General features: G+C 42.5%; 1 protein-coding gene across 3 annotated transcripts in view; it reads left to right on the top strand.

Annotated features, from left to right (window-relative positions):
- Positions 1-14,350, top strand: part of CXHXorf56 (chromosome X CXorf56 homolog) — a 31,801-nt gene extending 17,451 nt beyond the window's left edge. For 2 of the 3 annotated variants that reach the window (XM_025373463.1, XM_025373462.1), the window contains 5 exons: positions 8,782-8,823; positions 9,805-9,943; positions 12,012-12,101; positions 13,208-13,300; positions 13,888-14,261. In XM_025373463.1, the coding sequence (XP_025229248.1) occupies positions 8,782-8,823; positions 9,805-9,943; positions 12,012-12,101; positions 13,208-13,300; positions 13,888-13,950 (427 nt within the window). In that variant the 3' untranslated portion in view covers positions 13,951-14,261. Of the gene's footprint in view, positions 1-8,781; positions 8,824-9,804; positions 9,944-12,011; positions 12,102-13,207; positions 13,301-13,887 lie in introns of all 3 variants that reach the window. The other variant, XM_025373464.1, reaches the window with a different exon arrangement.
- Positions 14,351-17,189: the final 2,839 nt, after the last annotated feature.

Raw genomic sequence — 17,189 nt, 5'->3', positions numbered from 1 at the left:
CACAGTTGTTTCTGTGATGTCCTTTTGGTGTCACAAGTCAGCGCTATTCATTGTGGGAGGTGACTGTACAAGGGTGTTAGTACCAGGGACAAGGATCATTGGGGGCCACCTTAGAGGCTAGCTACCACAGCCAGAATGGAGAATTTTTTTTTTCTTGAGATAAAGTCTCACTCTGTTGCCCAGGCTGGAGTGCAGTGGTGCAATCTCGGTTCACTGCAACCTCCACCTCCTGGGTTGAAGTGATTCTCCTGCCTCAGCCTCCTGAGTAGCTGGGATTATAGGCACGCACCACCATACCTGGCTAATTTTTGTATTTTCAGTAGAGACAGGGTTTCACCATGTTGGCCAGGCTGATCTCGAACTCCTGACCTCAGATGATCCACCCGCTTTGGCCTCCCAAAGTGCTGGGATTACAGGCGTGAGCCACTGTGCCCAGCCGAGAATGTTTTGTTTTGTTTTTGGTCACTGAGTCTTCCCTATCTCATATATTCCTTGAGATTCAGGATAGGAAAGAAAATCAAGGTCAATTATCCCAAACATCTAGCTCATGTTAATCACTTCTTTATAGTCATACCACTTGAAATTCTTACCTCATTTACATTAAACTCTCATTTCAATAAGATGAACTTTTTGAGAGCAGGAACCCTGCCTATTTTTCTGAAACCCTTAGGACAGACATCTTGCCTGCTTCTTGGCACATAGTTAGAAATAGATACATTTTTATAAACTTGACAAAATCCAGTTTGTCATTGGTACTTGAAGATTAACTCATTGAGAAATATGCAGCCCCATTTATTTGATATTTCTATGCGTTTTGAAAGCTTGAACTTATGGGATTGGCTGACTTCAGGATTCTAGGAGAAGTTCATTCTCCGTGTGGTGAATCTCTCCCTTTAGTATGGGGTTGAATTTAGTCTCAGTGGGACCAGACAGGGTATACAGAACCAATAATATTGTTAGTGCCCTGGTCCCGTGATGTCAGTGAATTGGAGCACCTTCGACATAAGTAATACTTGTAAATGGAGAGGCAGAATGTTAAAGATGATGGTCAGCACAGTCTGTATAGTTATATCCCAAGCAGTACCACTTTGTGACTTTGGGCGAGTAATCTTTTAGGCCCCCAATTTCCTTATCCTTCAATTGGGAAAATAATACCCATGTGTTGTCAAAGAGCAACTGGAAGTCTCCTACAGTACCAGAAAGACCGTAAATAGTTATAATGACTTTGGAGAGCACTTTGGCAACATCCAGTATAGCTAAAGATGCATATAATGTATGCCTTAGCAACTCTACTTTTCATGTACACCTTAGCAAAGTGATTCTCAACCTTCGCTGTGTGCCAGAATCATCTGGAGGAGTTTTTGTTTTGTTTTGTTTTGTTTTTTAATTCGGATGCCTCAGCTTTACCCTCAGAGACTCAGATTTCGTTTCTGTTTTCGTTTTTTTTTTGAGACAGAGTCTTACTCTGTTACCCAGGCTGGAATACAATGGCACGATCTCTGTTCACTGTAACCTCCGCCTCCCGGGTTCAAGCAATTCTTCCACTTCAGCCTCCTGAGTAGCTGGGATTACAGGCACCCACCGTCATGCCTGGTTAATTTTTGTAGAGACAGGGTTTCACCATGTTGGCCAGGCTGGTCTTGAACTCCTGACCTCAGGTGATCTGCCTACCTCAGCCTCCCAAAGTGCTGGGATTACAGGCGTGAGCCACTGCACCCAGCTGAGATTGTTTCTTTTAAATTGAGTTATAATCTACATACCATAAAAGTCACCATTTTAAAGTGTATGATTCAGTGGTTTTAGTATGTTTGCAAGGTTGTGCAAAAGATTGAACACCTCTGCCCTAGAGAAAGGAATGCTGCACAGAGGCCAAGAAAAGTCTGAACAGACAGGCCTTGCTGGGTTTAAATCATGTGCTTTTCATCTAATCACATTTCTACATGGTTGTCAATCATGTCTCTAACAAAGCTTCCATAAAACCCAGGAGGGCAGGGTTTAGGAAGCTTCTGGATGGCTGAATGCGTGGAGGTTCCTGAAGGGTGGTGTGCCCAGGGAGGGCATGGAAGCTCCAAACCACTTGCCCCTTACCTCACCCTGCACATCTCTTCTCTGTATCCTTTGTGATATCCTCTATAGTTAACTGATAAACATTAACTATTTCCCTGAGTTCTGTGAGCCACACTAGCAAATTAATCGAACCCAAAGAGGGGGTCGTGGGAACCCCAACTTGAAGCTAGTTGGTCAGAAGTTCTGGAGGCCTGGCTTGGCATGGCAGCTCACGCCAGTAATCCCAGAACTTTGGGAGGCTGAAGGGGGCGGATCACTTGAGGTCAGGGGTTCGAGACCAGCCTGGCCAACATGGCAAAACCCTGTCTCTACAAAAAAAATTACAAAAATTAGGCGGGCGGCCGGGTGCGGTGGCTTATGCCTGTAATCCTAGCACTTTGGGAGGCTGAGGCAGGTGGATCATGAGGTCTGGAGATTGAGACCATCCTGACTAACACGGTGAAACCTCGTCTCTACTAAAAATACAAAAAATTAGCCGGGTGTGGTGGCACACACCTGGAGTCCCAGCTACTCGGGAGGCTGAGGCAGGAGAATCGCTTGAACCTGGGAGGCGGAGGTTGCAATTTGCCGAGATGTGCCGTTGCACTCCAACCTGGGTCACAGAGCGAGACTCAGTCTTAAAAAAAAAAAAAAAAAAGTTTTGGAAGCCTGGACTTGCGACTGGTATCTGGTTGGTGGCCGGTCTTGGGGTCCAAGCCCTCAACCTGTGGTATCTGACACTGTCCGAGTAGACAGTGTCAGAACTGAATTGGAGGACACCTAGCTGGCATCCATTTATTGGAGTGTGGGGTTTTCCCCACACACATTTGGTCACAGAAGTCGTCTTCTGTGTTGAGGGTTGTTGTGGTATGAGATCAGAGGAAAAAACCAATTTGACAGAGTTTTTCCCAAACAGCTGGCATTCACCAATAGACCATCTGCCTCAGTTGTACTGCCTGCCTGCCTGCTTCATCGTTCCTCCCTCCTCTCTGCCCTGGCCAGTCAAGTTGGAAGGGAACCTTAGGAAGGACGGGGAAACAGAGGAAGTAGATAGAAATTCTTTTTTTTTGAGACGGAGTTTTACTCTTGTTGCCCAGGCTGGAATGCAGTGTTGCAATCTCGGCTCACTGCAATCTCCGCCTCCTGGGTTCAAGCGATTCTCCTGCCTCAGCCTCCTGAGTAGCTGGGATTACAGGCACGTACCACCATGCCTGGCTAATTTTTTGTATTTAGTAGAGATGGGGTTTCACCATGTTGGTCAGACTGGTCTCGAGCTCCTGACCTCAGGTGATTCACCCGCCTTGGCCTCCCAGAGTGCTGGGATTATAGTGTGAGCCACCGCGCCCGGCCCCCATTTTTAAATTGGTGTATTTGTCTTTCTGTTGTTTAGTTGTAAGAATTCTATATTACGCATACTAGTCCCTTATCATATATATGATTTGCAAATATTTTATTTCATTCTGTGAATTGTTTTCTCACTTTTTTGATGATATTCTTTGAAGCACACAAGTTTTAAATTTTTATCATCCTATTTATCTGGTTTTTTTCTTCTATTGTTTGTGCTTTGGGCGTCATTTCTAAGAAATGGCCAGGCATGGTGGCTCACGCTTGTAATCCCAGCACTTTCGGAGGCCGAGGTGGGTGAATCATTTGAGGCCAGGAGTTTGAAACTAGTCTGGCCAACATGGCGAAACCCCATCTCTACTAAAAATACAAAAATTAACTAGGCGTGGTGGTGCACACCTGTAGTCTCAGCTACTTGGGGCTGAGGTAGAAGAGAATCGCTTGAACCTGGTAGGTAGGTGGAGGTTGTAGTGAGCCAGCCGAGATCGTACCACTGTACTCCAGACTGGGTGACACAGCCTGAATCTGTTTCAAAAATAAAGAAGAAATGTTTGCCTAATCCAAGCATATGAAGATTTGCAGCTGTGTTTTCTTCTAAGAGTTTTATAATTTTACTACTTACATGTAGGTCTTTCATTCATTTTGAGTTAATTTTTGTGTATAGTAGGGGGCTAAATTCATCCTTTTGCATGTGGCTATCTAGTTGTCCCAGGACCTTTTGTTAAAAAGACTGGGTTTTTCTCCCTTAATGGTCTTGGCACCCTTGTTGAAAATCAGTTAACCATATATGTATGGGTTTATTTTAGACTCTCAGTTCTATTCCATTGACCTGTATGTCTGTCCTTATGCCAGTACCACCCTGTCTTTATTACTGTAGCTTTTTAGTCAATTTTGAAATTGGGAAGTGTGAGTTTTCCAACTTTGTTTTTGTTTTTCAAGATTGCTTTGGCTGTACTGGATTTCTTCCAATTCCATATTAATTTTAGGATCAGCTTAAATTTCTGTGAAAAAGCCAGCTGGGATTTTGAAAGGGACTGTGTTGAATCTGGAAATTCTTTCGAGGAATATTGCCACCTTAACAATATTAAGTCTTCCAATCCATGAACATCAAAATGTGTTTACATTTATTTAGATCTTCTTTAATTTCTTTTGGTAATACTTTTTAGTTTTCAGTGTACATTTCTTGCACTTCTTTTGTTAAATTTATTCTAAGTGTTGAATAGAAGTAGTGAGAGTGGCATATTTATCTTGTTCCTGATTTTAGGGGGAAAGCTTTCAGTCTTTCACCATAAAGTATGATGTTAGTTTATGTGGTGTTATGATTTGAATGTGTTCCCCAAAAGTTCATGTGTTGGAAGCTTAATCTGTCTGCCCTATGAATGAATTAATGAGGCTCTGCTCTTATGCATGGATTAATGTTGCTGGCATGTGAGTAGGTCTGTTATTGCAGGAGCGGCTTTGTTTTAAAACCAAGCTTTCTCACACTCACTTGCCCTTCCGCCATGTTATGATGCAGCATGAAGGCCCTTGCCCAATGCTGGAGCCATGCTCTTATGCTTCCCAGCTTTCAGAACTGTGAGAAATCAATTTCTTTCATTTATAAATTATCCAGTCTGTGGTATTATCTTACAGCAACAGAAAATGCACTAAGACGTGGGTAAACAGATGTGGGTTTTTCAGAGATGTCCTTTATTAGGTAGAGGAAGTTCCCTTCTATTCTTAGTATATTGAAGGGATTTTGAATTTTGTCAAGCACTTTTTCTATGTGTCTGTTGAAATGATTATGTTTTTCTCTTTCATTCTACCAATATGATGTGTTAAATTCTTTTTAGCTTTATTGAGGTATAATTAACAAAAATTGTATGTGTTTAAGGGATACAGCTTGATATTTTGATATACATGTACATTGTGAAATATCACCACAGTTAAGCTAATTCGTGTATCTGTCACCTCACAGTTACCATTTTCTTTGTGTGTGTAGGTAGTGAGAATACTTAAAAAATTTAGAATGTACAATACAGTATTGTTAACTATAGTTATGATGCTGTACATTAGATCTCCAAAACTTACTTATCTTGCATAACAGAAACTTTATACCTGTTGAACAACAACCTCCCATTTCCTCCACCTTCAGCCCCTGGCAATCACCATTCTACTCTCTGCTTCTATTGAGTTTGACTATTTTAGATTCCACAAACAAGTGAGGTCATGCAGTATTTGTCGTTCTGTGTTTTGCTTATTTCACTTAGCATAATGTCCTCCAAGTCCATCCATATTATCACAAATGGCAGGATTTCCTTCTTTTCGTAAGGCTGAATAATGTTCTGTTGTGTGTGCATGTGTGCGTGCGTGCCACCTTTTCTTTATCCACTTAGCCATTGATAGACATTTAGGTTGCTTCCATATCTTGGCTATTGTGAATAATGCTGCAATGAGCATGGGAATGCACATATCTCTTTGAGATACTGAACTCATTTCCTTTGGATGTATACCAAGAAGTGGGATTGCTGGATCATAGGGTAGTTCTATAATTTTCTGAGGAATCTCCCATACTGTGTTCTATAATGGCTGTACTAATTTACGTTTTCACCAGCACACCAGCAGTGTGTAAGGGTTCCCTTTTCTCCACATCCTCCCTAACACTTAACTTTTGTCTTTTTTTTTTTTCTGAGATGGAGTCTTACTCTGTCACCAGGCTGGAGTGCAGTGGTGCAATCTCGGCTCACTGCAACCTCCACCTCCCGAGTTCACGTGATTCCCCTGCCTCATCCTCCCTAGTAGCTGGGACTACAGGCGCATGCCAACATGCCTGGCTAATTTTTTGTATTTTAGTAAAGACGGAGTTTCACCATGTTGGCCAGGATGGTCTCGATCTCCTGACCTTGTGATCCGCCTGCTTTGGCCTCCCACAGTGCTGGGATTACAGGCATGAGCCACTGCGCCCAGCCTTGTCTTTTTGATAATAGCCATTCTAACTACTGGAGTGAAGGGATATCTCATTATGTTGTTTTTTTTTTTTTTTTTGAGACAGGGTCTCACTCTGTTGCCCAGGCTGAAGTGCAGTGGTTCAAGCTTGGCTCACTGCAACCTCTGCTTCACAGGTTCAAGTGATTCTCCTGCCTCAGCCTCCCAAGTAGCTGGGATTACAGGTGTGTGCCACAACACCCGGCTAATTTTTGTATTTTGAGTAGAGACAGGGTTTCACCATGTTGACCAGGCTGGTCTCGAACTCCTGGCCTCAAGTGATCTGCCCATCTTGGCCTCTGAAAGTGCTGGCATTCCAGGCGTGAGCCACCACGTCCAGCCCTCATTATGGTTTTGATTTGCATTTCCCTGATGATTAGTCTTTTCATATACCTGTTGGCCATTTATATGTCTTGGAAAAATGTCTATTCAGGTCATTGCCCATTTAAAAAATCAGGTTAATTATTTATTTGCTATTGAGTTGTATGAATTATTATGTGAGAAAAGAAGATTGGTTTGACCACAGAAAAACCTAAAATTTCCACATGGTGGAAAAAGTCAAAGACAAATGACAAACTAGAGAATAACCAAGGCCCCTTCATTATTTACAAGTTTCCTTAATGTAAAATTAAAAGGTAACTGAATAAACAAAGGACATGAACTAACAGTTCGAAACAAAGAAAATGCAAATGACTATTAAATATATGAAAAGATGTGTAACTTTACTCCTAAAAAAAGAAATACAAATTAAAAGATTCCATTTTTCACATGTGAGAATGGCAGTGATGCAATTTAATGGCATACAGTGTTGGTGAGACTGTAAGGAAACAGGAACTCTCAGTATATTGGTAGTGTGAGTCTAAATTGGTTCAACTTCTTTAGAGAGAAATTTGGCAGCATCTACCAGAATTTAAAATGTACACACTTCTAGGAATTCATCCAACACGTAAAAAACATTTTGGTTCATCTATACAAAGGAATACAATGTGGTCCTTGTAAAGAATAAAGTAGCCCTTTATCTATTGATAGGAATATATATATATACACATATATATATATATTTTTAACCAAGTTATATTTTTAAGTGAACGAAAGTAGGGAACACTGTATATTTGTTTAAAAAAGGAAAAAAAAATATTTTCTTTATGTACCATTCAGAGTTCTTTGCTTATATATGCATCAGCTATCTCTAGGATGAGCAGAAGAAACCAGAAACAGTATTTGCCTCTGGGGAAGGGAACTGGGTGGGTGGAGGATGAGTGGGGAAGATATTTTTTGTTTTATACTCTTATGTATACCATATGCATATATTGCCTGTTACAAAGTTGAAACAAGGGGAGGGGAAGTGAGGAGACCAGTCAGGACGAGCTGTTACAGTCGTCCAGGGAGTTGATAATGGTAGTGTAGGCTAAGATAGTGGCAGGAACGTGGAAACAAGCAGACAGATTCAAGGTCTTTTCTTGGAGATAAAATCCGTAGGATTTGCTGATGAAGTAGGTGTGGGAGATGAGGGGAAGAGAAGAATCAAGGATGAGTCCCAGGTTTCTGTTAAGCAGCTGTGTGGGTGGAATTGAGTCCTTGTGTATATGACTTGGTGTCTAAGGTGGTATTGTGTGGGCTCTTGAGCTTGACTGCCTGGGCTTAAATTCAACCTCTGCTTCCTAGCTCCACAACTTTGGGCAAGCCATGTAATGCTCTGTGGGCCTAGGTTCCTCATTTGTAAAGTGGGAATAATAATATGACCTACCTCACAGAGTTGTTGTAAGGATCAAATGAGTTAATACATGTATACTTTTTTTTTTTTTTTGAGATGGAACCTTGTTCTGTCACCCAGGCTGGAGTGCAGTGGCGTGAACTCGGCTCACTGCAACCTCTGCCTTCCAGGTTCAGGTGATTCTCCTGCCTCAGCCTCCTGAGTAGCTGGGATTACAGGCACCCACCACCATGCCCGGCTAATTTTTATATTTTTAGTAGAGACGGGGTTTCCCCATGTTGGCCAGGCTGGTCTCAAACTCAAGTGATCCACCTACCTGGGCCTCCCAAAGTGCTAGGATTGCAGGCATGAGCCACCGTGCCCAGCCGAGTTAATACATGTATGCTTTAGAATAGCTCTTGGCACATAGTAAAGGGTTTATAAATGGTTGCTGCTATTATTGTTGTTGTTATTACTGCAACTACTATTGCTACCTGTGATTATGACTATGCTGCTCCTCCTCTTCCTCTTCCTTTGTCAGGGAGATACCTGACCCATTTCAGGGGCTTCCATAAATGTTACAGGAAGGGAGGAATGTTGAACCAATGAGTTGACCTATAAAATGAAAACCTTTTAAAGGCCCTCTTAGCGTTTGAAGAAATGGGATAGTAAAGTTGATACATTATGAGATTTGTTCATATCTTTTTATTTTTTAACTTCCATTTTCTGTGCAGACCTGAAGGCATTGAACGACAGTACAGGAAGAAATGTGCAAAGTAAGTATTAACAACGTGGGTTTCTCCAAGCATAGGCAAGTAGAGGCATAATGTGTTAGGAAAATAATTATTTGGATACAACTCTCCATTATGTCTTTTTTTTTTTTTTTTGAGATGGAGTCTTGCTCTGTCGCCCAGGCTGGAGTGCAGTGGTGTGATCTCGGGTCACCGCAACCTCTGCCTCCTGTGTTTAAGTGATTATCCTGCCTCAGCCTCTCTAGTAGCCGGGATTACAGTCACGTGCCACCATGCCCGGCTAATTTTTATATTTTTAGTAGAGACAGGGTTTTGACATGTTGGTCAGGCTGGTCTCGAACTCCTGACCTCAGTTGATCCGCCCACCTCGGCCTCCGAAACTGCTGGGATTACAGGCCTGAGCCACCTCGCCCGGCCCCAATTGTGTCTTTATCCTTATAATCTCAACTGCCTTCAGACTTCAACTAAGCACAAATACCAATATGTTCCCCAAAGAGGCTAGTCAAAGTTATATCTTTGACCAGATGACCAGAAAAAGGAATTTTTTTTTGTTTTGAGACAGAGTCTTGCTCTTGTTGCCCAGGCTGGAGTGCAGTGGCACGACCTCCACTCACTGCAACCTCCACCTCCCAGGTTCAAGCAATTCTCCTGTGTCAGCCTCCCAAGTAGCTGGGATTACAGGCACCCGCCACCACGCCTGGCTAATTTTTGTATTTTGAGTAGAGACGGGGTTTTGCCATGTTGGCCAGGCTGGTCTCGAACTCCTGATCTCAGGTGATCCACCCGCCTCAGCCTCCCAAAGTGCTGAGATTACAGGCGTGAGCCAACACGCCTGGCCTAAGTGATTCTTATCAGGTAGAGATAGTTTTAGGAAACACTGAGAAGAGCCAATCATTAGTTTATGCCACCAACAGAAATATTCCCACAGTCTAAGCACACTTTGCAAATTGCTGTGTTGGGAATTTGGATTATGAGACTTCACAGAAATTCACTGTGCCATTGCAGGTGTGGACTGCCGCTCTTCTACCAATCCCAGCCGAAGAATGCTCCCGTTACCTTCATTGTGGATGGAGCAGTAGTCAAGTTTGGCCAGGGCTTTGGGAAGACGAACATATATACTCAGAAACAAGAGCCTCCTAAGAAGGTAATTAACCATTGAAAGAGAGACTGCTTAATATAGCTCTAGATTTAGCTCATGTTTTGAAATAAGATTATAGTGCACGAGAAACTGCTCTTTATGGATGTATTCTTTTTATTTCTTTTTTTTTGTCTTTTTCTTGCTTTTATTTCTTTTTCTTTTTTCTTTATGGATATAGTCTTATACTTTATTTTTATTTTTTAAAAGTTAAAAACAATTTGGGGGGTGCATAGATGCACATATTTATGGGGTACATGAGATATTTTGATACGGGTATGCAGTGTGTAATCACATCATGGAAAATGGGGTATTTGTCCCCTCAAGCATGTATATGGATGCATTCTTTATTAATCGGGTGCCATTTTTGTGTATAAACAGACGCTATGTAATTGTAACACCTGTTATGTGTTTTCTGTTTTCTACAGTTGCCTCATGAGTAAGGTTAGAAATTGTATGGTTTTTACTCACATTATTTTCCTTCAAATTTTCCTCTTTTTATGGAGAGATGTCATCTGTTATTTTACATATGGTTTTTTTGAACAATTAAAAACAGTGAATTAGGCTAATTAAAAACTATGTTCCAAGCTGGGCATGGTGGCTCATGCCTGTAATCCCAGCACTTTGGGAGGCAGAAGTGGGAGGATCACTTGAGGCCAGGAGTTTGAGACCAGCCTGGGCAGCATGGCGAGACCCTATCTCTACAAAAAATAGAAAGTAAATTGGCTAGGTGTGATGGTGTTCACCTATAGTTCTAGCTACTCAGGAGACTGAGGTGGGAGGATCACTTTAGCCCAGGAGTTTGAGGTTACCTTCAGTTATGATTGTGCCACTGCACTCCAGCCTGGGTGACAGTAAGACCCTGTCTCTTAAAAAAAAAATTAATTGCCGGGCACGGTGGCTCAAGCCTGTAATCCCAGCACTTTGGGAGGCCGAGACAGGCGGATCATGAGGTCAGGAGATCGAGACCATCCTGGCTAACCCAGTGAAACCCCGTCTCTACTAAAAAATACAAAAAAGTAGCCGGGCGAGGTGGTGGGCGCCTGTAGTCCCAGCTACTTGGGAGGCTGAGGCAGGAGAATGGCGTAAACCCGGGAGGCGGAGCTTGCAGTGAGCTGAGATCCGGCCGCTGCACTCCAGCCTGGGTGACAGAGCGAGACTCCGTCTCAAAAAAAAAAAAAAAAAAAATTAATTGGATGGGTGCAGTGGCTCACGCCTGTAATCCCAGCACTCTGAGAGGCCGAGGCCAGCAGATCGCCTGAGGTCAGGAGTTTGAGACCAGCCTGACCAACATGGAGAAACCCCGTCTCTACTAAAAAATGCAGAATTAGCTGGGCGTGGTGGTGCATGCCTGTAATCCCAGCTACTTAGGAGGCTGAGGCAGGAGAATCGCTTGAACCCAGGAAGTGGAGGTTATGGAGCTGAGATCGCGCCATTGCACTCCAGGCTGGGCAACAAGAGTGAGACTCCATCTCAAAAAAAAAAAAAAGTAATTAAAAATAAATTTTAAGAACCCATGATGGACCATGCATAGTGTCTCTTGCCTGTAATCCTAGCACTTTGGGAGGCTGAGGCAGGAGGATTGCCTGAGGCCAGGAGTTGGATACAAGCTTGAGACATTAAGCGTTAAGGATGCTTTTTTATACCTTCCGTCCTTTTTTTTTTTTTTTTTTTGCGAGACCCAGTCTCTACAAAAAATGTAAAATTAGCCAGGTGTGGTGGCATATGCCTGTAATCCTAGCTAAGTGTGAGGCTGAGGCAGGAAGATCACTTGAGCCCAGGAGTTTGAGGTTGCAGTGAGCTATGATTGCACCACTGTATTCCAGCCTGGGCAACAGAGTGAGACCCTGTTTCAAAAAAATAAAGTAAGTAATAATAAAAAAAAAGAGCCTTTGATGGCAAATGTTAGAAAAATATGTAAATAAAAACATTGGCACTTTTAAATAGGTCAGCCTGTCCCAAAGAGGTAGTGTTTCCCCCAGTACCCACAGCCCCTCACGCAGGCGTGTGCGCACACGCTCACGGCTCATGGATCCTGTTTTGATGAACCGGACTGACTTCTTGCCTGCCACTCCAGGTGATGATGACCAAACGGACCAAAGACATGGGCAAGTTCAGTTCTGTCACTGTGTCTACCATTGATGAAGAGGAAGAGGAGATTGAGGCCGTAAGTGTCTCTGGTCTTAAGGAAACTGGAATTTGGGGGGGAAGGGTGCGAGGAAAGGGGACTCTGGAGTTGGAGCCTTGGAGTAGTGGAAATATTAGAGACTTCACTTTGAGACCCTGCTTTGCTGATAAGAAACTGTGGGCTGGGCGCGGTGGCTGACATCTGTAATCCCAGCAGTTTGGGAGGCTGAGACGGGTGGATCATGAGGTCAGGAGATCAAGACCAGCCTGGCCAGCATGGTGAAACTCCGTTTCTACTAAAAATACAAAAAAATTAGCTGGGCGTGGTGGTGCGTGACTGTAATCCAAGCTACTCAGGAGGCTGAGGCATGAGAATCGCTTGAACCCAGGAGGTGGAGGCTGCAGTGAGCCGAGATTGCGCCACTGCACTCCAGCCTGGGGACAGAGCAGGTCTCTGTCTCAAAAAAAAAAAAAAAAAAAAAAAAAAAAAAAGGAAGAGAAACTATGACAGTGAGCTCATTCCTGTTTCCTTGAATCTCAGAGACATCTGTAAAATGAAAACGAAGGAGTTGGATGAGATCAGTGATTTTTTTTTTTCCCCACATACTATTTTTAGAGACGCCTTAGAGGGCAAAGTCCTCATCCCTCTTAATTTGAGAAACTACTGGACTGAATGATTTCGGGTTCCTTCCAGTCCAACTCTGATGGTTTGTGAGTCTGTCCTCAGTAGTAGTAGCAATTACCTTTATGGTTCTTCAGTATAATATTGATGGCGAGATGTCATCTGCTGTTTTACAAATGTTTCAGTTAAAATGTAAATGCTACTGAAGAATTACTTGAACCCAGGAGGTGGAGGTTGCAGTGAGCTGAGATTGTGTCACTGCACTCCATCCTGGGCAACAGAGTCAGTTTCCGTCTCAAAAAAAATAAAAACAAAAAACAAAAAAACCAAATCCGCCTCCCTCCCCCCAAAAAAATACCCTAAATGCTCCTGGATTACTGAAAAGATGGAGAATGGAAAAGGAACAGAGTCCTGCCATTTTAGTCATGATTTCATGATTTGAGTAGTATACATTATGACTTAAGGTCTTTGTTGTTATTCCTTGGTGAGACTTCTGGTTTAAGGATGCTCCTTTTTTCCTTCAGAGGGAAGTTGCTGACTCATATGCACAGAATGCCAAAGTGATTGAAAAACAGCTGGAGCGCAAAGGCATGAGCAAGAGGCGACTGCAAGAGCTGGTGAGTAGCAGGGGGTAGCAAGGTGCTGGGGCCCAGTCGTTTGGATGTCTTGGTCTGAAAGACCTTCCAGCAGGCAGGGAAATCTTTTAGGAAATCTGTTGGGAGTTTCTAGAGTAGTTGGCTGCCAGTTTTATAACCCTGGTCTGTGACTGTCCGTATACCCTACTCTGTAGTAGTGACCCCAGGATCTGGGCCCTAAATCATGATACTTGTTATAGCCCTAACTAGGATGATATTTTATTTTATTTATTTTATTTTTATTTTATTTTATTTTATATATTTTGGAGATGGAATCTCACTGTCGCCCGGGCTGGAATGCTGTGGCGCAGTCTGAGCTGTGCTGATTTCCTATGGCCACAGCCTTGTCTTTTTGCCCATTTTGCCTACAAATAGCATTTTTTGTGTGTGTGCTATAACATCAGAAAGGTTGGAAGGTAGATGTTAGAGGTATATAATGATTTGGGAACTGTGATTCTAGTTTGTACACTAAATAAACATTAAGGGAGAGTGTTTGGGTTGGTTAGAATAAGGAAGGAAGATAATTTTGTGTCATGTATCAAGACATACACTGTTTTTTTTCTTTCTAGGCTGAACTGGAAGCCAAGAAAGCGAAAATGAAGGGGACCTTGATTGACAACCAGTTCAAATAACCAGGCCTTTTTCTGAGCCCTAGACTGGAGGCAAGCATTTAGATCAGGAGGCAAAGTAATTTCTTGATTATATAGATGGACTCTTATTTGTGTCCTAGCAGAAGGCTTTACGTTGTTTCCCATTGGTTCTCCTACATTCAGTGAGGTCTTTAACTGAGTCCATTTGACTTTCTTTCTTTTTTTTTTGAGACAGAGTCTTGCTCTGTCGCCCAGGCTGGAGTGCAGCGGCACGATTTCGGCTCACTGCAACCTCCGCCTCCTGGGTTCAAGCGATTCTCCTGCCTTAGCTTCCCAAGTAGCTGGGATTACAGGCGTGTGCTACCACACCTGGCTAATTTTTGTATTTTTAATAGAGACAGGGTTTCACCATGTTGGTCAGGCTGGTCTTGAACTCCTCACCTCGTGATCCGCCCTCCTCGGCCTCCCAAAGTGCTGGGATTACAGACGTGAACCACTGCCCCTGGCCACAAATCCATTCTCTTGTGTAATTTCCCTTTTGTTGTTGTTGTTATTTTATTTTAGTTTAGTTTTTGAGATGGAGTCTCACTCGGCCACCCAGGCTGGAGTGCAGTGGCATGATCTCGGCTCACTGCAACCTCTGCCTCCTGGGTTCAAGAGATTCTCCTGCCTCAACCTCCCGAGTAGCTGGGACTACAGGCACCTGCCACCACACCCGGCTACTTTTTGTATTTTTAGTAGAGACGGGTTTCACCATGTTGGCCAGACTGGTCTCAAACTCCTGACCTCAAATGATCCACCCACCTTAGCCTCCCAAAGTGCTGGGATTACAGGTGTGAGCCACCATGCCCAGCCTTGACCTGCTTTCTAGGAGATGGAGTTTTCTGAATTTTTCTGTATTTAGGTTTTCTGTACTATTTTTTGTCCATTTGATGCAAACTTCTTAAGCTGTGTAGAAACTTTATGAATAGATCAGTGCTTTAGTGTCTCCAGACGATTTTTGGAAAAAATATTATGGTGTGTCATAGAAAAAGCACCATGAATTATATTTAGGTATAGCAAGTCAGATCCTTTGAAGTGACTCTGTCTCTCTTCTTAGAAGGGTTCTTGGAATTGCCTGTGGTTTGAATCTTTCTACTGTCAGAGGAACCCCATTAAAAGCCAGAGTCTTCATAAGGCTTTCTTTACTTCAAACACTGAAGCTGTAGGTGAGCCATCCCATATCGATTGTATACTCAAAGAAGGAAAAGCCAGATTGCAGTGAGCGGGTAGGACAGCTCAGATCCAAATGAAAGTAGGGTCTCAAGTAACCCAAGACCGGGTGACTCACACCTGTAATCCTAGCACTTTGGGAGGCCGAGGCGGGCAGATTGCCTGAGCTCAGGAGTTCGAGACCAGCCTGGGCAACATGGTGAAACCCTGTCTCGACTGAACTACAAAAGAAATTAGCCAGGTGTGGCAGCATGCGCCTGTAGTCCCGGCTACTCGGGAGGCTGAGGCAGGAGAATTGCTTGAACTCAGGAGGTGGAGATTGCAGTGAGCTGAGATTGCGCCACTGTACTCCAGCACTCCAGCCTGGACGACAGAGTGAGACTCTGTCTCTACAAAAAAAAAAAAAAAAGTAACCCAAGGGAGGGAGCTACCATCTAGTCGGGCAGCTAGTACTGCTGCTTTGCATGGATACATGGGAGGGAGATGTTATAGATTAAGAAATGATAGCGAGATAAACAAAATGATCTGTTGGGTATCTTTTACTTTACGTTTGCTGTTTGCAGAGGAGTGTTGTATATATAGATATTATTTTATGTCACACTGCTTCAGTGATACCTATATCCATGTTTGTATCCATGTTTGTATCCATTCAACTGTATTAAAAGGTGTTGGGACAGGAGTTGTGTTAACCTTCTTGTGTTATCTACAAAAAGTTGCACTTAGTAGGTGCCCAAGGCGGTTTGTGAGGTGCTACGGGGAGATGATAGTAGGATAGTAGGTCAGGTTTTTGTTGTTGTTGTTGTTTGTTTTGCTTTTTTTCTGATCTTATTTGCAAGGCAAAGTAGGTTAGATGTAAGCTAGCAAGAACTGGGAAAAAGAGGGGTGGGGGTCCCGGGAAGGCCCAGGATAGGGCTGTGTTACCATCTTCCCGGTTATTTTCCTGTATCCAATGAAGTCTTTGCAACAAATTCTTCCTCTTCACCTTGTTTCCTGTCCTCATTCTGAGAGATAATTAACCGTCATATGGATGACAAACCATAACCTCCTTACAGTTCCTTAACCTCTACTCCAGACAGTGACCTTTACCTTTCCTGCACTTTAGCCACAAACTCCCATACCACAGCCTGGATGTCATCCATTCCGCCTCCGAAATCCAGTACTCTGCTCTCTGACCACAACCTATCCTTGCTCTCATGTGCTCACTTCCTCTAAACCTATTTTATTTTGTTTTTAGATTTGAAGGGTGATTATTTTATTAACAGTAATAATGAAAAAATAGTAGTAAGAATAGCAACAATAATACTAGCTACCTTTTATTGAGCACTTACTATGTGTTGGATGCCATGGAAAGCACTTTACAGGTATTATCTTAGTCTAAACAACGCGACATCCTATGAGACAGGATTAACTGTTACCATCCTTGTTTTAGAAATGAGTGCTCCCAGGCTTAGAGAGTTTAAGTTTCTCAAGACCCCATAGCCAGTAAGAAATAAAGCCAAAAATCTACTCTAAAACCTGAGCTCTTAACTATGCTGAACTCCCTCTGTGAATTTAAAACATACACATTATTCAGAACAGATTATAATTTCATTTTGAAAAATCAAGTGAAGTGCAAAGACAAGACACTTGCTTAGAGTAACGCCTGTAGCAAACATGTGGTTACCTTTCTACATATTTTCTGAAATACTTGTCTTTAGATACTAATCGTAAACCATTTCAACATCTGGTTGAAATTATGCATGTTGCTTCATCTATAGGACTGTAAAACGTCATTAGCACCAAGCAAGCGTATGCTCTTCATTATGTTTTACTATTTCATATTGAAATAGTTATTAAAATAACATGATATGTTAGTCTTTAGTTTCTCTATTTTCTTTATTAACTTGTATTTTAACAGGAAATACAGCATTTTACTGTTGGTATGAAGAGCCATGTTGACATTTGGGAGAGTCTTATTCTTTTTTTTTTGTTTTGCAAATTATCAACTATGACAAAACATTAAAATGTTGCAAAATGTTCTCTATTAATTAGTGGCATTTGGAATTGTCACTTTATTGTTTAAAATAAAT

Source organism: Theropithecus gelada, chromosome X (genome assembly GCF_003255815.1).
Source record: "Theropithecus gelada isolate Dixy chromosome X, Tgel_1.0, whole genome shotgun sequence".
NCBI lineage: Eukaryota > Metazoa > Chordata > Mammalia > Primates > Cercopithecidae > Theropithecus > Theropithecus gelada.
The sequence above is the reverse complement of the archived record's forward strand: the minus strand, read 5'-3'. Positions and strand labels throughout refer to the sequence as shown.